This window comes from Zonotrichia albicollis, chromosome 6 (genome assembly GCF_047830755.1).
Source record: "Zonotrichia albicollis isolate bZonAlb1 chromosome 6, bZonAlb1.hap1, whole genome shotgun sequence".
Classification (NCBI taxonomy): domain Eukaryota; kingdom Metazoa; phylum Chordata; class Aves; order Passeriformes; family Passerellidae; genus Zonotrichia; species Zonotrichia albicollis.
In genome coordinates, this window is record NC_133824.1 from 38716513 (window position 1) to 38742540 (window position 26028).

Genomic DNA, 26028 nt, shown 5'->3' on the forward strand with positions numbered 1-26028 from the left:
ATCCAGAAAAGCTAATTTTGTAGTTAATGTAAGGATATGGTTTGTTATCCAAAATATCTTCTTGTTCTTCTTTGGATAAAGCTATGCTTCTCAAAGTTTGCCTTTCTTTTCTATGCTGCTCTGATGTCCATCTCTGGTTTTAATCTCTTGTCAGACTTGTCCCACCCAGCACAGACACATTCCATCATCTCTGCCCTGAAGCTCATTTATTCTCTTGCCTACTAAATTTGCATGAAATTTCAGTGTTTTGTTTTGGGGGACATTCTAGACTTAGTGCACACCCTCGTGTCACAAGGCCATTCTCTACATTCTCTCCCTTTGCCGAAGGCAGGAACATTTATATTTCAAAGCTTTTTATTATTTCACCTGTGGAATTTGAATTGCAGTGCACCCTGTGGACATTTCAGCTTTGTCAGCTTGACTGTTATTAAGCTGTAATCATTTATCATCATTGGCAGTGATTTTATGTCTAGGGTTTTTTTTTAAGCAGGTATTGCAGAACCTTTATTGGTAAACTGCTGTGAGCGTGCAAAAATTTAAGATATATAATTTATGAAGTCATATTTATGTAGTTGTGCTTTATGGTGGAAGGATGTGCTGAGGAAGTTTTGAGATGACCGTTTATTTTTAGATGAGCCAGAAGACTTTGTTTCCATCTCATTTCAGGCCCTGGCACAGAATGATTGAGGATCTGCAGAAACCCAAAAGCTTTTTCCCATCTAATGGCAAGAAAGAGTGTGTAAATAAAACTGACAAACATAAAAATGCAATAAACTACAACTGTTTCATGAATTTATAACCTGAAGGGGCAAAGTAATAAAAAAGCTATAAATTCATGTCAGTCATAGGCCTTTGTTAAGAGCTACTGAGCAATAATACACGTAAAGGGCAGTGCAAGAATGAGTGTATGTGAATGCTTTCCCTGAGCATTAGCTGGAACTTGCTAAACTGAGCTAATTTAATTCTTCAAGCTCTCTCTGTGTATTGGACCACACGTGGGAGTTTAATATCTATGCGCTAGCATGTTTTTATAATAAGGAACAAAAAAAATCAATTTGTACTTTTAATTAATAAGGATGTGTCATGGTTTGACCAGGAAGAAGTTGGGAATTTTGGGAAGCTGTGGTCAAACCAATGAAGGTTTTGGGTTTGAGACTGGCGTCCGGTGTGGCCAGTGGGGTTTGGACACACCTCCGAGAATACACAGGGGTTAAAAGCAGGGCACTGCCCTGGCATTTCCTCTTTGGGCCTCGCCGGGCGAGGAGTTCAGATCTCTCCCCCGTCCGGCCCGCTGCTGCTGGGCGGGGGAGGGGCCAGCCATGCGGTAAGGCCTGGACAGAGATGGTGTTGAGGGGGCTTCGGGGGGGGGCTCCAAGGATGGAAGGGTGGGGGAGCCCCAAGAGACATCGAGCCCTCGAGCAGCCAGCCCCCCTTCCCCCCCCCCAGGAGAGCAGCCAGCGAGGAGGGGGAGGAAGACTGCCCGGCCGCAGCGGCAGCGTGTGGGCAGCGTGCGTGGGAGCCGACCGACAGACAGAGACTGAAAACTTTTAACCCTTTCTTACATGATTGGGGCCTTGCGAAAATGCTAATCCTCCTCGAAGCTGAATAAGAAGGGAGATGAGAGATGATATGAGATAAGAACTTTGGCCCGGAGTTTGTGGAGATGATTGGATGGGGAGAGATGATTTGGAGTGGCCTTTTGGCTGGACGTTTTCTTGTAGCCATGGACTCAGTTGTTCCTGTGACACAGACTGCATTTAGGGGGAGGCAGTGCCTCAAAACCAGGAGGGTTCATTTGTGAGGACCCCCCGGCCCCAGGGGGTTGGAAATATATGGGGGGGACAGTTGTCCCAAAAGCAGAGACTGTGCCTTTTTGGAGTGAGACAAGGCATCCTTGAAAGACCACCCTAAAAGCAGCTCTGATCCATGTCTCAGTGGTGAGAGCACTGAGCATGGAAGGAACATGTCACAAGCGGCAAATGGACTTTTCCGGGCGGTGCCGAAGTGACAAGGAAGCATCCGGGATTTCAGTGTGTTTCCAGAAGCCTATGGAACAAGAAGGACTCCGTTCCTCTTCATGAACTACAGTTTGAGTATACTAAAGTGTCGTGCCGGGCTGGGCAGTTGGTATTTTTGAGAGAATGTATTGGATTGGGAAAGTCAGGGAGTGGGGAGGAGGAAAAGTGGTTTTTGTAAGGTTTTCAATTTCTTTTTTTCTTTTCCTTATAGTCTTTCCTATTTTTTTCCCTGTAGTTTTAGGTAATAAAGTGTTATTTATGTTTAAGTTGGAGCCTGTTTTGCTTATTCCTGGTCACATCTCACAGCAGACACCAGGGCGAGGCATTTTCATGGGGGGCACTGGCTCTGTGCCAGGCTCAAACCATGACATTTTTTGGATGGATGAGTTAATTTCCAAATTACCTCATGAGTGGATTGTAAAGCTTCACAACCTGACCTTTGGAAAGAGAACCATCTTTTCTCTCATTCAGGTAACAGGGTAAGGACTTTTTGTTGTCCATGGTGTTCATTCCTGCTACCGCTCAGTGTAGGTTTCCCCAAGAGTCATTTGGCCTGGACGCATATTCTAGAATAGGCTGGAGTGAATTTTGAAGATGCCTATTTCCTTCCACTGACAAGTGAAAGAGAGTCTGGGCAGGTGGATTTGAGCTAAGATATGAGTTGCCCTACCTCCAGGCATCTGGGCTGCCCTCATGGTCAGGGAAATTCTGATCAATGCTTTTAATGGTGTCCAGGGAGCTATTCAGCTGACCAAAGGCAGGCTTAGATCATGGTGAGCCATGTTGATTTCTAGACACCCCTAACAGCATTGGCATCAAAAATCAGGTGACCTGAATGCCACCCCAGATGTCTAAAGGCTGATAGTACAGACCAGAGGTCAGAATAAATATTTGCAGTCTTCCTGTGTTGTCTCCTGTAGCATTTGACAAAAGAAGATGAAGTTTAGTCCCAAAATCTTCCGCAGTTCAGAAGTGTCAGCAGTACTTGTGTGACCGGAGGCATACTTGGAGGAAGTGCTTAGTGTAAACTGCTTGTTCGGACAGTCCCAGAGGGAATGTTTGCATTCATTTTTATGTCATAGTCTCATTTCCTCAGATCCACAAAATAGAAAAAGCCAAATGAAATGTGCAAGCAGGGCAATCTGTGGTCTCTCCTGTCTGTACATTGCAGTGAAGCTGCTGATCACAGATCTGTTAAATTCGTTTATTCCAAAGGATCTGAAATGCTTCCATAGCAGATACTCGATTGGTGATAAGAAGGGACTGTAATGTTTCCTTTGGGGATAACTAGTGCAGAAAAAAAAGATCATTTTAGGTGGCATTCATTACTGATGGCATACTGCCCATGCTTGCAAGTAGCTTGGGATACAAGTAATTGTGTATAAATAGCCTCAGATGTGCTATTGCATAGCAAAGCCTAATATAAATAAACAATCATTAAAAATTGCTAACATAAAACAAGGGAATAGTGTTTGCTTTCTCTTGTACTCCTACCCAATTAGAATAGCTTTCTTGACAAGGCATTTGAGCTATTGAAGTGAGATATGCTATTCCAGACATTACGCTGGTTTTGTTACAAGGGACTGCTTACATGAAATTTAGGCAGTTGAGATGGTAGTAAATACTTTGTTTGCTTGTACAAATATTATTAACAATCCATTTAAAAGAATCCATAAAAGATTCAGAATTTGTTTTGCTTAGCTTTCTGATGGAGTTTGGTGAAAGAAGATGAGCTTTGTAATGTGAAGCTATTAGGGTGTGATTATTGCTCACAAGCCTGTTATTGATCAGGGGGTCAATACTGAACATGTCAGAAATTCCATGACCATGTGAGCTGTTTGTTGATGGGACTGTTGGAAAAATACTTCTCATTATAAACCAGTGGTGTACACTGGTTTACAAGTTTAGTCATTTTCCCAACCCCTTTGAAAAATTAAACCTCAGGAAATGAGATACTGTGTCTCATGAGAAGAGTCCTACTGCTTCCCAAAACCTTTCTGTCCCTGCTCACAATTGGCTCAATTCCTGAGCAGGGCTTGAGCTCCTCAAAAAGAGTAGGGCTGGCCAGAAATCAGACGGAGAGTCCTGAGCTCTTTAGGCAGAGACGATAGTGGGAAGGGGCTTCCCATGATACAGGACATTTGTCTGTCCTCAGGTGTTGTCAGTACCTGGAAAAAGAGCAGGATTCAGGCAAGTAGCAATGGGGGCACTGAGGAGTGGAGTGCTGCAGTGCTGGTGTTCCCACTGACCCTCATCTCCAGCCCTCTGCTGTCAGCTGTGGGGTGGAGAGCAGTGTTTGGTAGTGATCCTGTATGGATATACATCCTGACACTGGCCCTGGCTGCTCAGTGCCCTTCAGAAAGCTAAATGGGAGCAGAGAACGTGGCATAGCTGTGTTGCTACCAGACTATGTTTGCAGAGATTTCCATCAGGAAAGTTAGTCATAATCACAATGAAATACATCAGCACAATCTGGTACCTGAGAAAGGATCCTCAAAATCAGACTTGGTATGTTAAAAGCCTGATTTATTGGGAAATACTACCTGCCCTCAAATCCAGGAGTGAAACCAGAAGCTCTCTTTGTGGTCTGGCTCAGCTTCCAGAACCTGGCCTCTGCCACTGAGCACCACAGGAGATCCTTTGTGCAGGATATTTAATCAAATATTGGTTTATAGAGTGGAGACTTATTTTTTGAAAGCTTTTGTGAGGGAGGGCATCACCTTTAGCTGTTACCTAGTTGGGTTTTTTTACAGTATCAGCAGGTTTTTTAAAATTCAAAACTTATTTTGCATTTCAGCTATAGTATCTGTGTTCACTGTGGATGTTTCTATAGCAACCAATGTTGTGTTATCTGCATACCTCTATGGATGGATTAAACATGCAATATAAAATTCAATTTAATTTTATTTTTCTGCAGATAGTACTTGTTACAACATGTTTCAAAAACTTTCAACTAATATGAAATAGAATGACCCTCTCTGTCATCTTTGTGTTCTGTAAGGAGCCTGTTTGTTTATCTTTGGTTTTCTATGGGATTCATATCATTGTATTTCACTACCATTTATTCTAAATCCATCCAGTACCTCCAGGAGAGAGAAAAGCACTAAAGATACTGAATAATCTGGACTTTATCTAATACAGGAAATCTGTGCTAAACCAAAGAACTAAGCTGATGCCTCTGGAGTCACTGTTTGAGGCTTATTATTCTCCATTTCTTTCAGTATCTCACCAAATCATTCAGGTAAAATTTTCTGTCAGCAATCTCCTTTACAAAATCACAGAGTTTGTGTTGTATAGCCCCCCCCCCAGTCTTTACAATTATTTTGCTTCCATTGTTTTCAGTATTTAGTGCTAGGTATGTGGCAACAGGTGACTACAATTGCATCTAGAGATCCAGATCGAGTCTTTTCCCAGGTTATGCTACAAAGTAATTTTAAAAGTTATTTATTGGTGTAGGGGTGGAACAGAATGCAGACTCCTGGTCCACCCACTTTTCTTCCACTTCTGCTTCTTTGTTAAGTGATTGTCTTCATTTGATGGATTCTGATTCCAGAGCTCATGCATGTATTCCTCATTACAACTGTTTCTATTTCATTACAGTAATCCCAGGTGGATTCAGAAATTATATTTGAGGAGCAGATGAAAAAGCTTTTTAGTTTGGCAGCAGTTAAAGCCGGAACCTGGAAAGAGTAGTAGTAGTGTATTCATCCCTTTTCTATTTCTAACTCATGCATTTGCTCTGTTTCAGTAAGCTGTCATTACCTCACTGCTTTCCTCAGAATCTTTAATTTGAATTACAGTTTAGGCAGGTTGCCAGATTAGATGCTTGTGACACTAATAATCACCACTTTTTATGATTCTTTTATTATGTTTAATCTTTTATCAGCAGTGCTGCCTTAATAGGTCATTCTCAACTGTTCTATTTCTGCAAGTTTTTACATCTTTGGTGACAGAGCTTTGCAGCACAGGGCAATTCAGTGCACTACAAAAGGGCCTAATTAAGGTCAGTGGCAGTTAAGCACATTCTTTTATTGCATTGCTGAATAAGGATACAATTGAGCACACATTTAAGTGTTTCAGTGAATTTTGAGCCCATGAAGGGAAACCATCACTCTTCAGGTTGGAGGTATTAACTCATAAATGTGGCAGTTGTTCTTCTGTACCTGTAGTTGATAGCTGGCTATGATTTGGAGGAGCAAGTGTGTAGGAGAATGTTACTCATAAAACAGCAGGGATTACCTGAATGACTCTTTATTCAGTTTTCCATTAACAGGGTGTCAGCATGGGATTCTGTCTCTTGACATCTTCAATTGTCCCCAAATTTACTTTAGTGGTATGATACTGCAATTTAGTGGTGGAACTCAACTGAGAAGGAATATTGAATTTCTTGGGGCTTAAGTTCCTGAGGCTTAATCCGCACCAGGGTAACAGAAAATGCAGCATTTTGAATGTTTCCATTATTGACAATATGAAAAGGAATGCCATTCTTGGGGTATTTCTTTGCCCATGTAGTTTACAAACAGGACTACAGAGCTCCTTTTAAGCTTGATAAAAATCACATGGCATTTTTCAGGCTCATGCACTGGGAGGAATATCCTAAAATAAAGCATGTTTGTAGGAGAGAGGGGTCTAAAGGGTAGGAAAATAGCAACATGAGCTATTGATGTGTTTCTTGTAACCTTTGACAAGACACAGTGGAGTTAGAGGGCAGTGAGGGCATGAATGTCATGCTGGCAGGCAGAACACAGGTTGGGATTGTAGTGCTCATGTAACAGTTGCTTGCTTGTCATGCAGGGTATCAGGTTCAGGCTCATGGAAGATGGCACAGCACACCTATTTTGAAATTATATTGAGTGCTACATGCTGTGTTACACTACTTACAGGACACTGGCTTGAAAATGAGAGGCAGGCAGGATATGAATTCAGGAGACAATGTCCAGATCCACATTCAGGCTGGATCCTTGGCTGTTGTTGGTCAGAGTGGTGACCCATCAGCTGTGCTGTTGACACCATCTGGGGATGGAGGCCAGCTGCTCTTGGAGGTCTTTGGCTGCTGCTTTTCTGCATAATGGCCCATATAGCAACGTGAGACTTTTGTATTCAGAAATAATTTTTAAGGAAAGTGAAAAGTATGTGGGGTGGCAGGGCGAAACAATTAGTTTCATACAGCTTTGAAATATTTACTGCTTATATGTAGAGCTGAAGAGAATGGTATTTGAAATGCTTTGTGCTTTACTCAGTTACACACTCATCTTTACCTTTCCCCTTCCTGAGAGAGAAGCAGCTGAACAGGATCTGCATGCTGACAGGAAAAGAAATACAGCATTTGTAGGTCCAGTGGATCTGAGGGAGGTAGGGATTTTGAATTTGTTTCTAAATGAGATAAATTTGATGAATGAAACAAATCTTTAAAATTTATGTTGAAATAAGCTATGTATTCATTGATACAAAATTAAGGATATTATATGAAGGTAAGGAGAAATGGGGATTTAACTCCTTGATTGGTGTCTATATCTATAACCCTGTCTCTGACAGTAGGCTGATGCCAAGTCAAACAAGCAAGCAAAAAGAGAAAGCCGAATTCAAACTTTAAGTGAACATTTAAACTACTGGGGGAAGAGGGTGAGGTAAGGAGAAAAAACAAATGCCCATAGTGTTGAAAAGGTTTTATCTAGCTGATTGCCCTATTTTTGGTCATGGTCAGGGATGCTTAGAGAGAATAAAAGAAAAAAGGAGGGACAAGACAGGTTATTTTAATCAGTTCCTCCAATTAATAGTTTAAGGTCTTCCCCTGTAAGTGCTGCAGGTAAAATATCGTTTATAAGAAATGCTGCGTTACCTTGCTCTCATTTGATTTGTGTAATCCCTTTTTGAACCTGCATATATTTCAACATCCACAAAACTCTGTGGCAATGAATTCCAGAATTTAATTAAATGTTTTGTGGAAAAGTGCTTGACTTTATTGGTTTTCAATCTGCAAACCAAGTAACCTCTAGCTTTTTTAATCTTAAGAAAAATTAATAATGATCCTCTATTCACCTTTCCTATCCCATATTGGTGTTTAGGGAGTGCTATTGTTCCACTCTCTTCACTCCCAGGAGTGTGGTCCCTACTAACTGATCTCTTTTCAGCTGTTTTTCCCCCCCTAGATCTTTTTAAATTCTTGCTGGAAGGACACGGCTCAGATCATGGCCATTTTGCATGGAATTTGTGCACATCCTTTAGTTTTACACTGCAGAGCTCTACACTACAGAGCCTCAGTACTCTAAGGGTAGAAATGTGCTTCTACCATCCCCTATATGTTAAATTTCAGACCTCGGGCTAGTGAAGGAAATGCAGCTTGTGCCACACTGAGGTGACACTCCTAGTTTACATCTCATGAGCTCTGCCAAAGAGTTGGTCCATGCTGGGGGCCCCACCTGCAATTTCACTCCTACTGTGCACCAGCAGTGGTGGCGTGGTGCAGGTGGATGGCTACGAGGGCTTCAGCAATGGCCAGGAGCTGCCTCTGGAAGGTGCTTTCCACAGGTGGCCAGTGTGTTTGAAGGTGTATTCTGTGGGGGGATGGAACGTAAGGAAATGTAGTGCAGAAGCTAATCTCACCCCTGAGGAGCTGCAGCTGTGCTAATTACCAAAGATTAGAAACAGGCCTGCCCTTAACAGGCCACAGCTGTGTCCAGTGAGGATGAGTGCTATAAAAGAGTGGGTTAGCTGGTTGGGAAGAGAGCTGGAGTTTGTTGGCTGTGCTGTGAGGAGCTGTCCATGAGAAATCACCAAGAAGGTATGAACTTTTGCAATAAGATGTTAACAGTATTCCAGAAGTGGCCACTCCCTCCTGGATGGGCAACAGCTGCAGGGACAGGTCATTCACAGGGGTTTAGGTGGAGCACTGCAGCCTCTGTACTTACACCCATGCTCCTGCTTCTCCATATGAGAATCTTGATTCATTTGATCCTGTCAATATACATACATATTCCATTTCCACCCCCTCTCTGTGTCTAGCTGAAAGCAGCAGTAATTTAAGTGTGCCTGATATTACAAGAACATTTGCAGGATAATGATAACATCACTACTGTTGATACTTAGATGCTGGTTTTTTTCACTGTATACTTTCACTCCATACTTGGCAGAGGAGGCATATTTCATGCAAGTGGGATTGAGAGAGCCCTTCTAGTTTAAATATGTAAAGACTGGGGGAGAAAAACCCTCCAAGGAAACTGGTCATATCTTCCACTTGGATTCTGTTATCAGTGGATTTCTTAACACACAAGGGTTTTTTGGTGGTTTTTTTCTTTTTTTTTTTTGTTGGCTAAAAGAGGAAGTGTGATGAGTAGATCCTAATCAGATACAATATGAGAAACCTCAATTAGATGCATTTTCCATGTAATAAAACCAATAAAAAACCCCACTTAAAGATGCCAGCACCATTATCATGAACAATGCGTCAATTTCTCCTGCAGTATTTTAAGTGTGTAGCTGTAACTTCAGAATAATTTTCTTCACCAACAAGCATATATCCAGGGCTGTTTGGGATTACTTTGATTATCATACTGTAAGATCAATTTTAAATGTAGGCACTGAAGCCTGAATAATTTATTTTCTAGCCCATTAGAACAGTTTGGAGGATCTGATTCCATAGGCAGCTTTTTTGCCAAGAGAGCAAGTGCATGACTCTGTGTATCTCCTGGGGAAGAAGAGACAGATAATCTCTGCTTTTAGAGTAAGACACCTGCTGTACTGCTTGACTCTGCTCTATAAATTTGTGAGGAATTTGTCTTGAGCAGAATATTCTGCTGCTTCCACAGGCAATTGCAAAGGCCAGGGCTTGCAAAGAACTCACTGCTTCTGTCCTTTCCTCACAGTTCTGCAGCTCAGGCTCAAATGCACCAAACACCCCTTTCAAGATTTACACTGACGTCTTTCCTGGAGCAAACACCTGACTCAAATATCCTATGTCTTTAGGGCTGGGACAGTATTCCTTCTGGTGTCTCACTGTTTTGACCTTAGAATAAAAGACTTAAAAAAAAAAAAAGGCAAAGGCAGCATCAATTGGGAAAAAAATATTAGAGAGAACTGCATTTTATTTCAGGTTTTGCCATGAGCTGCCTTGCTTACAAGAGAGAGCAGCTTGTCATGAAAAATTAGGCAAATAATGTGTTAAACATTTCACAAGGGAATTTAAAAAAATGCTATTGTCAGTAGCCTGGCATCTTTGAAGGAGACATTTTTTAATTTAAAGTCAATTCTGCACTCACCAAATGGAGTTAATACATACTCTCATTTGGCTGCCAGTAGATCAGGTTCAAGCTGTAGACTTCTCTCTTATGTTTTTGTCTTAATGGTTTCTCTTTTAACCATGACATTATCACTGTTTGTGCAGAAGCCCCCACATTGTCAAAACTACCCCTGTTAATGGGTTTGGTTTTGTTTAATTTTACATATCAGCAAGCCCAGAAAACTGTCAAAACTTTTCATTTCCTCACTATGTTTCTGATATTCTTTGACACAAAAAAAGGGCTGGGGGTTGGGGGTGGGGGTAAGGAGAGAAAAAGTGGAGGAGGGGGAACATCGTAAATAACCATTTAAAATTATCCATGCCTTAGATAACAAGAGGAGGAAGTAAAAACAGACATGCAGCATAGAGCCAACTACTACTGTTTTCTCTTGGCTCTGATCCAGAATAAGTAAATGTGATGCCTCTAATGCCAGGGTCTCAGACTGGGAATTACAGTCCAGTTCAGTTCAGAATGGAGGGCAGAGGGGTTGAGGAGCAGCTTTCTGAATGTTCTGGAATACGAAACATTTGGCTATTGTTGGAAAGGCTCCTGTGGCTGTCTTGGTGAGTGCTGGTTCTTTAAACATTTCCCTAACCAGATGCTTGAGTGTTAAAAGGCCTCTGGATGGAGACTTGCAGGTGTGCTTTGCACCCTGGGGAAAGGGGGAGCTTCAAAGAGCAGTCAAGTCTAGAGCGAAGGACAGCCTCTGTTTCCTGGGTGTGCCTGGTGTGACAGCTTAGTAAACTTATTTGGGGACTCTGAGTAGATATTCTGTGGGAAAAGGAACAGAGCTGAACAAAAGTGGAGCAGTCTTCAGTAATGTGGGCTGACATTATGAAATCCAGTTTGAGCTGGGTGGTTTAATGTTCAAAGGATTCCTTTGTGCATTTCAAATTTGGTCAGTCAACCTAAGGAAGAGCTGTGCATTAGCTCTTCAGAAATAGGAATGTAATGAGCTGCTGGAGAGCAGTGCATCTCTGAATCAAGGGCAGTGTAGTGAGATACTCCTGCTGAATTGGTGATCTGAAATATTCATCCCTGATCTAAATGGCTGTAGCCCCAGTCATGGCATTTTGCATGAACTGTGTCCTGGTTTTCTGATGTTTCACACCACTGGTGAATTTCCAGTTTTTGCAAACAAGAATGAGTTTGGAGTCAGAAGATGCTGAATTCAAACATCCAGGCAACAATGTCTCAAGCATTAAGCATTGTGCATCAATAAGAATTTAGTGGATGATGGAGGAGCAGGCAAGCAGGTCTTGCCTTTGCAGCATCCTCAGTGGGACCCACCTCCTGCAATACAAGTGATGGTTGTGGGTGTTGGTACCACTCAAAGCAGTGTAGCAGCAGGGGGATCATGAAAGGTGATGAAATAAACTGCCTCTTATTGGTGCTGTTGAGTTGCTTCAGAACAAAGAACTAAAGATAAGAGCTAAATGTATTGCAAGGTCATGGCTCTGCTGCTCTTGGGCATCTGCCTTCATTAGGCTTAATTGGGCTGTTTGAGCAGCCTCCCCGTGCCTGCAGGTCTGAGGCTGATCTTGAGGCTAACATCCACCAAGCTGAAGAGGCAGAAGTGCACTTCTGCTTTTCATCCCATTCCTCAGCCAGTTTAGTGCTATTCCTGACTGTATTTCAGCACTCTGACCAGTTTGGTTTTAGCTTAGGTATTTATACATCTCCTTCAATGTTATTCTGTTCAGTAGACCTTCAGAGTTTTATTTCCTCTTCAGGGAATTTGTTCCTATATTATGATTCTCCTTTTTTTTTTTCCCTTGGGCCATGATGATAGCTTTTCTTTATATCCCCTCCCTTAGCCTAAATGATTTTCCGTGGGTTACCTTCTGTGGGTATTCTTCCCCATCCACTCCCTTGGTTGTTCTTTAATAATTTTGGATAGTGTTAATGATCATGCTCTGTAAGTGGGAATAGAGGGGAGGTATTTCCAGTGTGCCAGGTCAGGGCATGGACTGTCCTTCCAGGGCACTTATAAGAGGGTACTTGTGCAAGGTTGAATACAGTGATGTGGGGATGCCTGGAATATACAAAGACTCCTAAATGAGGGACTTTGAGTCCCTGTGCCTTGGAGTTTGCTTTCTCTCAGTGGAGACACACAGGTTGGTCCAGCTGAGGTACACGGATGTGAGGTGTAGTTTGATTCCTTAGCTCTGAACAAAAAAGACTGGTTTGCAGCTGGGCTGAGGAATGCTGCCTTAAAACACAGCTGCCTTTATTGCCTGTTATTTGGGGAGGAATTCAGTGGCATTAAGAGACAACCTTAGTAATTAGTATAAGAAATTGCTTTGGCTTTTGTGTTTCTCCTCTGTGTTTCATTTCTGAGGTTTAGCTCTGCCCCAGGATTAGCTCTGTCTTTTTCCTTCCCTGGTTCATGAGCTGCCTTATGTTCATCCACTTTATGCAGGTATTTAGTGGATATGCTCCTGCATATGTCTGGCTTACTACTCTGTGAACACAATTTCATTCCAAGCCTTTAATTGATTTGGATAATAAAATGCAATTATAAACTCAATAAAAATTGGTTATTTTAAAGGGAGAGCAGGAAAGAAAGAAGCCTAAGTGATGCTGTGCTGTGTGACTCGATAATGATGCAAAATCCTCTTTGCCTTACACTCTAAATGCTCTCTTGCTCCCAGGAGAGGCTTGACCTTAGGAACTAAGGAGTATGATGTGTCCTGCCAGGGGGCTGCTCTGGCAAGGTTTTCTTATGGCATGTGTCAGGGTGAGAGACAGGCTACTGGGATGGGAAGAATGGGGAATCAAAAATGCTTCAGCCATTCTGGGCAGTTCTCTAAGGCTTCTAAATAGGACAGGGATTTTTTCAGTCCCTTCAAGAGCTGACCCTTTGGGAATTTATCCTTTACTCAGCATCTACTTTTTAACTAGAGAGCAAAAGACCTGATTTGGAGATCGTGTTTTGGACTTAATCTATGAAAATTTTTGAGTGTTGCATCTTACTGATGACTTCTCTATATTTGTTTTTTTCTTTCTCCTACTAAAAAATGTCCTAAGGAGAAATAATTTCTTACCAGGTGTGACTGCTGGTTTGCTCCACTGCCACATTGACATGGTTTCATATCTGGGGTTGCTTGGATACAATAACTGAGTTTCTTTGTTTCTCTTTGTTTTCCCAGTTGGGAGGCTGTGGAATCCTTGGTGTAGGCATCTGGCTGGCTGTCACCCAAGGGAACTTTGCCACCCTCTCCTCTTCTTTCCCGTCCCTGTCAGCTGCCAACCTGCTGATCGTCACAGGGACGTTTGTCATGATCATTGGCTTCGTGGGCTGCATAGGTGCCATCAAAGAAAACAAGTGCCTCCTGCTGAGTGTGAGTATTGAGCTGCTGCAGTGTTTGCTGTCTTGTGATGCTGCTGCTATTGCAATGCATGCTGCAGTGACCTGCATCTCAACAGAAGCTGCCCACTCGACACAGATGAGACTGAGTTGTGTGTGAAACAGGCTTTGATAATCATGAGGAGCTGCAGGTCATTCCTGACCATGCTGTCCATGGAGGATGAGACCTGCAGGGAGGGAATTGTTAGTGATGGTGGAGGTTTCCTTGGACTCTTCAGAGAAGAGGAAGAGTTTTGTGAAGGCATGTTTTGTAGTGTATCTTTAAATTCTTTTTCGCTTTGGTCTGATAGCAATCCATTCCAAATGTTTGCCCTAGTGGCACTGATTATCTGAAGTCCAGGACAGAGGCATCAATGCAGACAGGAAACAGGTTGATTCTGAAGTGATTGAATCTGGTTTAAATTGAAAATTAGAACAGTCAGGTTTGACAATGCTGGTTTTTCCAACCATTAACTCTCCAAAAGCTGAGATGTCAGGACGAAAAGGTGCCAGCACAAGGAGACTGCTGTGAAATCAAAGATTAATAAGGTGCCAGGTGTCCATGATTTCACAGAAGCTTGAGCCACATCCCTGGTGTATTTTATCAAAATGCAAGTTGATGCCACTTCAAGGTGAAATTTAGGGGCAGTGAATACCGTCTGTAGTTGGTGTTAGTGTGTATTTTGCATCCTGTGAGGCGATCTTGCTGCTCAGGTCTAGGACTTCGCCATGGGGTTTGGCAAACCTCAGAGTGAAGAGGAGCTGTGGTTCAGCTGGTCATCTGGTGATGCCTCTGTAAAAGGTTGTTCCTTACTGTGCTTCGCATAATTTTTTTCCCCTGGGAACTACAGAATGAGTTAAGGCACACAAGCACTCAAATCTCTGAAGTGACTGAGATTCCAAGCCTCAATTGAAGACTTTTTCCAGGTCCTTGCCTTAATCAGTTGTTTCTACTGATTTTTAGGCAGTCAGAGCTAGTCAGTCTAGGCTAGTAAAGGCTATATATGTGGCTTGAAACTAATAGGAACAATATAAATGGAAATTAAGGCAGTTATGTGAGTGAAAATCTAAACAGGGAAGGCTGAAGTCAGAATCTGAAGCTGAAAGTCCTTGACATTTTTAACAGTGCTATAAATACACACTTTGTGGAGGAAGTGTGTGCCCAGACAGATGTAATGGATTACAGCTTCAATGCCAATGCAGCAGGAGCCCACAGGGTGCAAAGTCTAATGGTATAGCTTATATGTGCAAAATTAATCACCTTCTTTGTGCTTTCCTGAATGCCTAGCCCAGGAGTGACAGCAGTGAGCAGTGCCTGCTTCTGTGTCAGGATCAGGTCAGGATCTAGCAGGCAGTCCTCAGTACTGGAGAAGTTTAAGGATTTTATCCCTTGTGGTTCTTTTTCCTTCATCTTTCCTTTTGGCAAGGGCAGAGACTCCCTTGGTCAGCCATCATTGCCCAGGTGGGGTGAATGCACTCAGCCCCCCCAGCTGGGCATCCATGGGAAATAGAAATGCTGCAGGTACTGCTCCTGCTGACATGCACAGCACTCAGAATCCAGTGTCCCTCAGTGCCTGACATAAGGATTGTGCTTGATGGATCAAGTTAAGTAATGCAAAGGAATGCAAATTCATTTAGGAACTCTCTGCACAGGAGAATGGGGAAGCTTGATCTGATTTGGTACCCACATTTCACTCTGTCTGCCTGTCCTTACCTTTCTGTACAGTAACTATTCAGTGTGGCCTCTATTTTACTCAATTTTCTCCAAAATTGAGTTATATTAGACCTTATTATAGCTACTTTAATTCTGAATAAGCCCAACTGTAGAGGGTTGAAATAGAGTTCCTTTAGTCCACATTGAATTCAGTTTTTATTTGGTCTAGAGTAACTTTCCACATTGCATTGGTACTTTCTCACTGTCAGTCAATACCAGGGAGATTTTTTGGGTTCTTCTGAGTTGTTTTTGTTGTGCCAATGTCTTTGGAAGAGAAATGGATAGTGGTAGCAGCTCCTGTTTCTGGGAACAGAGCTGTATCATGCAGGTTTGTCCTTAGTCTTCCTTTCCCCACATTGCTGGTTCTATTTGACCTGTGTTTGAAAGTGTTTTTAAGTTTAGAGCCAGAGCATTTGGTTTTGGCCAGCTCTTATTTTTCTAGATAACACAGATAGCAAAAGAAATTCTTTCATTCAAGAAATTGCTGAATATCAAACCAGGGCTGCTCTTAAGGGTGTGTGGTTGCTACATTCCTTCATCTTTTTCTTATTCCACAGGTGCTCCCAACACAGTGTTCTGCCACAATAAAAATTATGTCTTCCCAGAATATTTCTGGGTTTTTTTAACAGCCCTGAAAATGCCCTGGCTGCTTTTTTAAGAGGATTGTTTTGTTGCAGCTGGCAGGCAATAGGATTTACCATCTAAATTGTAAAGGGAAGGCTCCTAAGTGTTCCCAGCCTTGTGTGTCTGTGACACACACAGTGTTTAACAGTTGCTCCTGGATCAAGTCCTGCACTCCTTTCAACATCTCCCTGGCTGCCACTTAACATCTGGCCTTGGTCCTGGTAGTAGCTAAGGTTGCTTTTGGAACTGAATTTATATCTCCAGAAGGCATTGCCACAAATGTGACAGCCACTCCTAAAGTTGTCTGGCTTGTCTGTGATGCAGCTGCCATATCTCCCTGTGAAGCATTTGCTTTAGCTAACTTCTTGTAATGTTTTATTCCATTTGGAAATAGGAGCTTTGAAGGTAGAAATGGAGCAACTGAAGTCTGTTTGCACAGGTGTTTAAGAGGGGAAGATGGAGGCTGTTTGGTTGTGTTGCACTAGTCCCCAGACAATGCATTTGGGTAATTTGCCTTCACCTCCTGATATTTGTCGAGCTGCAGCACTAGAATCCCAGAATGGTTTGGCTTTGAAAGGACCTTAAGCATCATCTAATTCCAACTCCCATGACACCTTTCACTAGACCAGGTTTACTCGGAAAGCTAAATAAACTTAGGGAACTGGGATAAGCAGGAGTTAACAAGGTCTGCAGGCAGTTGTAACTGATTTGTGGTGGGCTTAAAAGCATGCAAAAGTTATTTAATGGAAATGCAAAGAAAAGGAAAGCAAGAAGTAGAAGCTAGAATGTTGCATTCATTGTGTGTTTCAGCAGTCTCTATGCAACAGTCTGATGAAGTGAGGCTTAAGAGTGGCCAAAAAAATGAGCAAGTGGAATAAACCAAGCTAGGGGAATAGCTGGGCATGTTACCATGGTGGGTTGGCAGATACTTATGTTATATCCTGCATATGTGAGATCAGACATCACTCCATTGAGCAAAACATTGCTGTGTGTCTCTGAGTGAGTAGTAGCAGTTTCCACTGACCTCCCATTTTCCTTGGCTCCACACAGCATGGCAGAAAGCTTGGGATGTTAAGTATGACCCCAGACAGTAGTAAAGATGATGTGAATGCTCTGCCTGTTGTATTCCTGTTGCAAGCCACTCTGAAATCACATCCTCAAGATCTCCTTGAAGGCACTTGTGGCATTTTAAGCCCACAAGCTACATGGTCAGGCCTGGCTTAAAACCAAGAGCAATTTGGACCTCAGCTTGCTCATATCTCCCATAGTGTACCTCATCCTCATGTGGGGTTGTTGGGAGTCTGATCTGCAAGGACTGGAAAGACAAATTTCCCGTACAACAGGAGCACTTCTTGCTCTGCTTCCTAAAAGCAGCAGAAAGAGGAAAGCCTGTGGCAATTACTAGCTGAGGGCATGTGCTTGGGGTGTATTGGGATGGGCAGCTTGGAGGAAGGAAGATATCTGAGGTACTGCAGGAGGCATGGAGCACTGTGGGGATCCTAAAATGAACTGGGGGGAAACAGGACTAGCTCAGCCCGTCTGCATTGGAGGATCAGCAGTTTATGTGATGGTAGGCACAGGATATTTGTGGAAGGCCTTGCCTTAGGAAAAGTGCTGCTGTTTGATGATGTGACAAGGGATGAGATTTCCCATGGAGTTTGAGTGAATGAAAAGTGAGCAGTATCAGAGAGACAGTTGAGTCTATTTACATTTCATACACCAGGATGCAGAGCAGATGAGACTGATCATGTATCTTTGTGTTCTGCACATATGACATTTGTATTGGTTTGTCAGAGCGCACCTGTAAACTCTTTGGTATTAGGCTGCTGTGGTGTTAGGTGTGAATGTTAGTAATTACTTACCTCTGGCATTTACCAATGACTTTTGAAAGAAGGGAGGACAGACCAAGTGGTTTGATAAGTAGAGGACAGGTGGGAAAAGGAGATAGAAAGCAGAAATAAAGTTCAGTTTGTAAATGAGATTTTAGCACAGAGCTGCACAGCAGTCAGGAGGATCCACATTAAGTCTCTGAATTGAGAGTTTAGATAGTCTAAAGCTCAAGATTTACTGACTTGAAAGGAATTACCTGGTGTCCACTGCAGATATTCTTCACTCAGTGGCAATGTGTAGTCAGGAAAATGTAAAGTCAGTGCTTCCTTAATCTCTTAAGAAACAGACCTATTCCTATTTCTTTGCATTCAGAGGAATAAAATAATATTAAAATCTAAGAGTGTTAAAAAAAAAAATTGAAAGGAAACATCAACCACTCTGTGCATTCTGCAAAAATTCATAGATGGGGGGAATTTTATAGCTGTCATTCTAAGATGTCAGTGAACAAAAAATGGATATTTGCACTGATTCTTATTTGGCCCAGCTACAGTGTGAAAGAAGATAAATTTTTTCATTATTAGATTTCCCTAGGAAAATCAAAGCAACAGGCATTCTTGAGATAAGTATGCAACCTGGTATATATAATCTTATATCTGAATATAGATGCAAATTGTTGAATGAAATATGCAAACAGTGCTTTCCTGCTTCAGTAAGACTTGTTTAACATTTCTGCAAGTATTGTTGCTCAAGACTGTATGACTGAGGTCCCTCTGCTACAAGCTCAGCTGTAGTTAGAAAAAGGCAGCTTTGTTCTGATGGGTTGGGTCAGTGGCCTGAACCAGTGACAGACAATAAGCCAGGAGTCTGACTTGTGAAGATTATTTTATGGACTTCCATTGATGTTTTTTCATAGGTATTTGGTCTTGCATTGCTGGATCATGTAACTGTACTGCAAATTTCTATGGGTTATCTTGATAGGAAATTGGGAATCCATCTTTTCTGGTTTTCCCTTTGGAATTGCCATACAGTTCTGATGTGCATCAGAGCTGTTAGCCATATCCATCATCTCTGTGAATTTTAACAAAATGTTTGGCTTGTATGCTCTTAACCCCACTGCACTGTGCTTTCCTGCTGAGGGCAGGTCCTTGCAGGAGATGAGGCACCACTCTGCTCTGCCACTGAAACACAAAATCAGTTGTGGTGGCTTGATCATTGTGCTGACTTCAGGCAGGTGCTGTAGGTGCACCTGAACAGACCATTTCTCTATGCTAAGGAGATTTATGCCTGATTAAGTACTTCAGTGCTCAAATGTTGACCCAGCTGATCCTTAAGGGTCTGTGTAAACATTATCTTTTAGGTTAATTGCTTAAGATCTATATTTGAGGAGCTAAATTGCCTGAATTCTCTGTCTTTTGGACATGTTTAGCAGATATCTATATTTGTATGCTTGCCCTGAAAAAGGTCATTCATTATTCCATGGATAGTCCAGGTTAAGAGTTTCAGTGCCTGACGTTAAATCATGATGGGTTATGTAATTTATTACCTGTATTACAGTATCCCCTGCAGGCAGCCCATGAGGATGCTCATTCTGTATGAAACTCCTGGGAGGCAGAGGTACCTGACCAGTAGAGCTTACTGTCTAATTAGATAAGACAAATGGAAAATATTATTATTCTCATTAGACAGAGAGCTGCAGCAAAGTGAAACTAAGTGCCTTGCCTAGGTTGCAGTGGGAGATTGTGAGAGAGCCATGGAGCAAACCCAAATTATCTAAATCTCAACTCAGTGCCTTCATCATCTTTCTTTTTACATCAGGATGAATCTAGCCATCCTGTGTGCTTCAGTGACCTTTAAAAAGCATTTAGTCCATGTTTCTATAATAGTAATGATAATTCTGATTTCTTTTATCATATGTATTGTGTCTAAATGAAAAATAAATCTCCCAAAGCAAAAGTATTTATCAATTTTTTGTTTTGTTGAAAATGATAATTGGCAGCCTTAGCTGTTTTCTGTGGGCTGTCCCAGCTGAGCTGATCAGCCTAATGGCACCACTGCCTTCAGTTGAATGTGAAACAGAACATTTAGAGAAGCTGCTGGAAAGGATCTGTGACCATGGTCTAGTACATATGTTTTTGCAAAAAGAGACTTTTGATCTGGGAGATCATAGGAATACTGGTAAAAACCAGTATGGGGCCCTGTGTGAAGGACATCTCTATTTGGTTGTTACAGCCCACATGTATAGATACAACATTTCCAGACACTTGAAACTTGAATAATAACCTGTGTCCTAACAGGAGATAAGATTCATAAGTACTTCTTTATTTCACCCTCAGATTTTGTGGCACTTTTTTGTCCCTCCAAGGATTTGGTGCTAAGAACACATTCTTCTGCTCTGGTTGGGATGCAGCATGGCCAATAATCTAGTCAAAAGAGGTAGAGAATGAGGGAATCCTTGTCCACACATTACCTACATGAGAATAAATTTTAAAAGGGAGAGGGCTTGAAACAGCCAAAATGCTGATTCTTCTCTGATTATCTGAAGCCAGCTGCCTTCTTATAAAGCAGCAAGGTTGGGTATGCTCCATCACATCAAGCATTAACAAAATTGTGTTAATTAAGAGGATTAACAAAGTGGCTTAGATACACCCCCTTCCCCTTATTCTGATATGTCCTGATTTGTGGATAACCCTGATTTTTATTGTAGAAAAGCTGAAACAATGGTTAATGAGAAGGGGAAGGAAAATAATCATTAACAGGCAGATCTGTGTGTTCAGTTTAATTGAAATGATAACTTTGTGTTAATAAGCAAGTAGTCATCACGGCTGCTGGGATGAATAAAATGAGAATGAAAACTTAATATTAGGTCAGGACCAGCTGTGGAATGCACTGATGCTGTGTGACTATCCAGATATCAAAAGAGTCTCATTTATGGAATAGTCCAAGGGGAAAATGAGTGCCCATAGTGTTTTGTACTGTGCTGTTGAGAGTTTTCTGAACTCCAGCCAGCTCATCTGTAAGTGAAACATCCATAAAGAAAATAAGGAAAAAGTTAATGAGTAGGAAGAAAAGGAAACTAAAAAACCCTACTTTTTTATGTTTTCAGTAGTATCACTGGATCTAGAGAGCTGACAGTTGAAATTTCATTGGTGACGGGGAATTTATTTCAAAGCAACTAAATGGGAAAGAAACAGCCTGTAAATGACTTCATCTCAGTAATTTAATGCTACAGATCAAGCAGTAGATTCTCATTCCAGTTTAGCACATGAGCTGGTGTTTTAGCAATCAAACTAGCAAAATCAGGGAAATGCTGGCTGCAGCCACAGCAGCAAGCGATGCAGAGACCAGACAGATGCCATACATACAGCCTGAGAGCATTATACGTGGAGTGTATCACTTTTCTGTGTAGTGCTGTGTTGCATGTGAAATTCCAGCTTGCTGCCTGCTTGGACTGGAAGTACTCAGCACCAATCTTCCCTAGTTTGGTTGTCTCTGTTATGAAGAATCTGCTCCTCCTTGTCTTTCAGTTTTTAGCTTCTTCCTCTTGGCTGGTACTGAAACTTGTGAGGGGATGGAACCCGTCTGAGTCCTCCCCTTGCTCCCTGCTTTTCTTCAGCTCTGGGAGAAATTAATCAAAGATACTTAATCAAAGGATCTGGGAACTGAGAGGAGAAAGAATGAAGTTTCCTTTCCACCTAGTTTTAGACTTGTCCCTAAGATCAGTGTGTAGGAAGGGCTTACCTCATAGGGTATATTTAATTTTCTGATACAGGCTGATGCCATACCACTAATGCCTGATGTGCTTTGAGTTACAGAGTCACACAGTATTGAGTTGGAAGGGACCCATAAGAATCATTGAGTCCTACTACCTGCTCCTTGCAGGACTACCTAACTAAACTAAACGGCACAACTAAGAGTGTCTTAGAAACTCTGGCTGGCTTGGAGACCCCCTTCCCTGGGGAGCCCCTTAAGTCAGGAAAGAACATTTCCCTCCTGTCCCCATTTCTTTTTGTAGTGCCAAGACACTGCTTTATGGCCATCGTAGAGTGTGGCAGCACCACACTCTGCAGGAGTCAGAGGAGCTGAACTAATTTAGGTCAGGTGAAGATTTAATTTGTTTGTCTAAATGGCAATCAGTGTTTGAGTTCCTAACTCCTTGTAAATTAAAGTCTACTAGCAATATCAGCTTCTCTGACAGTCTGTGCAGGCTCAAGCTCTCCTGTCACCTACAAAGTGTCCCTTCTCCCATCTTTTGTTTGAATGCTGTCTCAGCATTCAAACAACTCTCATGTGCCAGAGGTTCTTCAAAAGAAGCCTGGCTCTGAGCCATTTCCAGATCCAGACCTAGGATCACCTGCAAGAGCTGACAGACAACAGAATTGCTTCCATTTTGAAAGTAAATGACAGGTAACCTGTGTGTTCCTTGCCTGCCCAGACATTCATGTCACTTTTGAGCATAACATTTGCTATTTTTTTTCTCTAATAGTAAGATTATCTCCTTGGATAGAACATAATAGGCTTAGTAAAGCAGCGTGTGTGCTTTTATTCCAAATCATTCTTTTGTTATTTTTAACCACCTTAGTAATGCAACCTAAAATGAAGAACAACATTGACTTCTTTCTCTATAAGGAGTAGAATTACCTGAACCTCAGAAAAATATAACTCTGGAGGTAAAGAAATGGAGGCTACTTTGTGTAAATCACTGATGCCACACAAGGTTCAACCAGAGTTGATGTTACAGATATTTCAGACCCTCAGTGTTACCAGATAAAAGGCAGAATTAGATAGGCCACACTGCCTGCTTCTTCATTTTTTAAGCTTCTGCAAGACTGACATACGTGCATCTGATGCAGCTGCTTCTGTGTAACACATTTGAGAAGCCAGGGTAAAACCAGCAGCAGAATTTAAATGCAGACAAACTACCTTGTCCTTTATTTTCTCCTTGCCTATCTTATTCACTTGCGCATACATCACAGTTTCTAGGCACCGTTTTGACACTCCTAGATAAGAACATTGCATGGCATTACCATAGATGGAGTAGGTTGGATTAAACCCAAGCTAGAGCCTTTTAGTTGTATTGGCTGTATCTGTGTTAGATGGACTCAAGCAGCTGCTTTGTCATGAGTGGAGTGGCATGGGGGCTTGAAAGAGCTGCTCTGATGTTTTATCTTCTTCCTCATCCACTCATACTTCACAAGTAAGATGAGTTTGTCTCCTGACTGGTATAAAATCACACTAGATCATGTCACACCTTTGCATTATGTTTGCAGAAGAAATGAAGCAACCCTTACAAAAGTCAAAGGCCAGTGAGACCTTTATTAGTGCTGAAGAATCTGTGATCTGCTAAAGGGCCTACACCCACCCTCTGTTGTGATAGGAGAGTGATACCTGGCTACTATTTGATGACACTTCATTGATTTTGAGTCAGTTTTGGCAGAATGTGAAAAAATACCAGAGATGCCATAAAATACCACTTAAAATCCTTTGATGCATAGTATGGGAATATCAGGTCTCTCAGCTCTCACTCACTAATGCAGTAAGACTGAATGATTCCAACCGAAAGCAAGTAATGAGACTAAAATGAAACACTGTTAATGTGTTAAGGCTGCATATGTTGTATATTTTCCCAGAAATAATTACTGCAGATTTCTTTGAGCTTTATTGATCAGCAGGAGTTTTTGCACATTCATAAAATATATAGTCCAAACATAAACAGAGCTGTACTATATATCCAGCAGGCATAAGGCATGAAAGGCTTTGTCACAATCAGAATGAATTAGCCATTAAGGCTTTCAGAGAATAATAGCTGATGAACCAAATTTAGATACATGACGTTTTCATAATGGAGTTTCTGTTCGTGAGTTTGCTCATATACATTACTGCCTTTTTACAGTTTACGAGCAAACTTATCATTTTTATGCTGAAAAAAAATGATTGTGAGACTAAAGAGATTTACTTCCAAGGAAGTACTTAAAGAGCTAAATATGCACAACATGAGGGAGAGAAGGCTCAGATGGGACCATAAATCCTCAAATATTCAAGGAGTATAAATGCTGTGGACAGAAAGGAAGCATTTGTGGTGCTGCAAAGAGTATTAAGTAGGAGCAAGTGCATGGAACTAACAAAAGGAGTGTTCAGACCAAGTGTCAGCAAAACCTTTGGTGCTGGGATGTGTAATCAGAATCCACTGTGATGGAAATTGGTAGAAACAAACTGCCCTTTCCCTTTGGCTCTGAATTTCATGTAAAAGATTAATACACTGGGATTTTGTTGACTGTAATTCCAGTTAATGTTGAAGTCTGGGCACTGTCCTGTCATTTCTTGTTCACTGCTCTTTTTCTGTACAAGTCTTCCAGGCTGTAGAGGAAGTCACTTCTAAGTACAATTTCCACTGCACTTTCTCTTCTGTTCTCCTCTTCTTGCTCAGTACCTTGGAAAAGAAAACCAAAGGAAATTTAAAAAGAAAAAAAGAGAATCTTTTGTAATGTTCCTAGTCCCTATTAATATATCAGATCAAGATGCCTTCAGGGAATTATGTTAAATCAAACTTCTTGTGAGAACTACTGGTACATTGAACACTTTTGCTTTCAAAAGTGGAAGAAAGTTTCATTGGGTTTTTTTTTGAGTGCTGACAAAATCTATACCATGAGTTTTTATTCTGTAAAAGTCAAGTACCAATATGTTATTACAGAGCTATTCTGGGAAGTCTGAAAATGCTTGAGGATGGACTTCATATTGCTCTGCTTACAAAGCCAGATCCAACAATGGCAAAAATACAGGGCCTATATAAAGAGTGAGTGGTTCTCCAGTACCTGGAGCTCTTTTTATCAGTATCTCAGTGGCAATTGTGGCATTGATTCAGATTTTTTTTTAGGTGGCTTGAATTTTTCCAAAGTGGGGAATACGCAGTAAATTTGTCAATAGTTTATAGCATTCAGAACCTCTGACAGTGTTACCCTTTTTGGTGCTCAACTAATGCATCAAAGTTTGTTGATGCTTCTGCTGTCATAATTAGGTTGGACATGGAGATGGTACACTTCTGGGGGAAGAGAAAAGACTTTAACAATGTCAGTCATAGTAATGAGACATCTTCACTCAATCCATTTAATACTATTTAAATATAAATAATATAACCTATTATAAAATGATTAAACAATTACAAAGCATATGAAATTTGAGGAAAACTTTAAATTTTCAGCAACATTGTAAAGTATGGCTCTTATAAAATACATTAAGTTCTTCCTACTTTAAAATGGAGCTCTGCGAATTTTTAGGTGTCCTGGTTTCAGCAGGGATAGAGCTCATTTTCTTTCTGTGACAGGGAGTAAAAGTTTGGCATAATTTATTCAAAAAGGACAGACACTATTTACACCCTCAGTATTAAATATAGGATGAGAAGGGAAGGATGTGTGCAGGATGTGAGGTTACCTTTGACAGTATTTCTGTTCTTATCAAATTACAAAAAATCAAGCAGAGATCTTTCAAATGTACCTTTGTCTCATGATAAATGTAGTAATTGGGTCTTTCTGGACCATACCAAGCCCCACATTCCCTTACATTTCTTGACATAGAGAAGCAATGACTCCTTCTTCCAGAATAAGAAAAAGCAACGTCTGAAATGCTTAACTCAATTTAAAGCTCCCCAGTAGAAGAAACACATGAATACCTGAAGGGAAGGGATCCAGTGGGGAGCCACTGTGAGGATTGTGGGGCACATGATGTGCAAGGACAGACTGAGAGAGCTGGCTTTGTTCTGTCTTAAGAAATTAAAGCAGGGAGTATATTTTATTCATGTCTTCAACTCCTTGTAGTACAATATAAGGAAAATAGAGCTTTTGGAAGGATTCACAGGGATTATACAAGAGATAACAGGCACAGGTCAAAACCAAAGGAAATTCCAATTAGAGATGCAGAATATTTATTTTTTTTTCATTGTATAGTCAAGTATTGGAAAAAGGTATCCAGTGAGTCTGTGGGTGACTGTCCATCTTCATCCTTGGAGATGCTCCTAAGGTGACTGGACACAGCTCTGTGCAGCTTTGTGTAGCTGAATGTGCTTTTAGGAAGGGGTGAACCAGGTGGTCCCCAAAGGTCACTGACACCCTCTGTGTGATTCTGAGAGACTCTGTCTTCCAGTAGCCAGAGCTGGTTAATTCTTGAGCACCAAAGTTATATATGTGTATATCATATCAGGACCAGGCAGATGAATTAATAATCCTT

General features: G+C 41.4%; 1 protein-coding gene across 5 annotated transcripts in view; it reads left to right on the forward strand.

Annotated features, from left to right (window-relative positions):
• Positions 1-26028, forward strand: part of TSPAN4 (tetraspanin 4) — a 422379-nt gene that overhangs the window by 336380 nt on the left and 59971 nt on the right. For all 5 annotated transcript variants that reach the window (XM_074543280.1, XM_074543283.1, XM_074543281.1 and 2 more), the window contains one exon: positions 13447-13638. In XM_074543280.1, coding sequence (XP_074399381.1) covers positions 13447-13638 — 192 coding nt within the window. The remainder of the gene's footprint in view (positions 1-13446; positions 13639-26028) is intronic.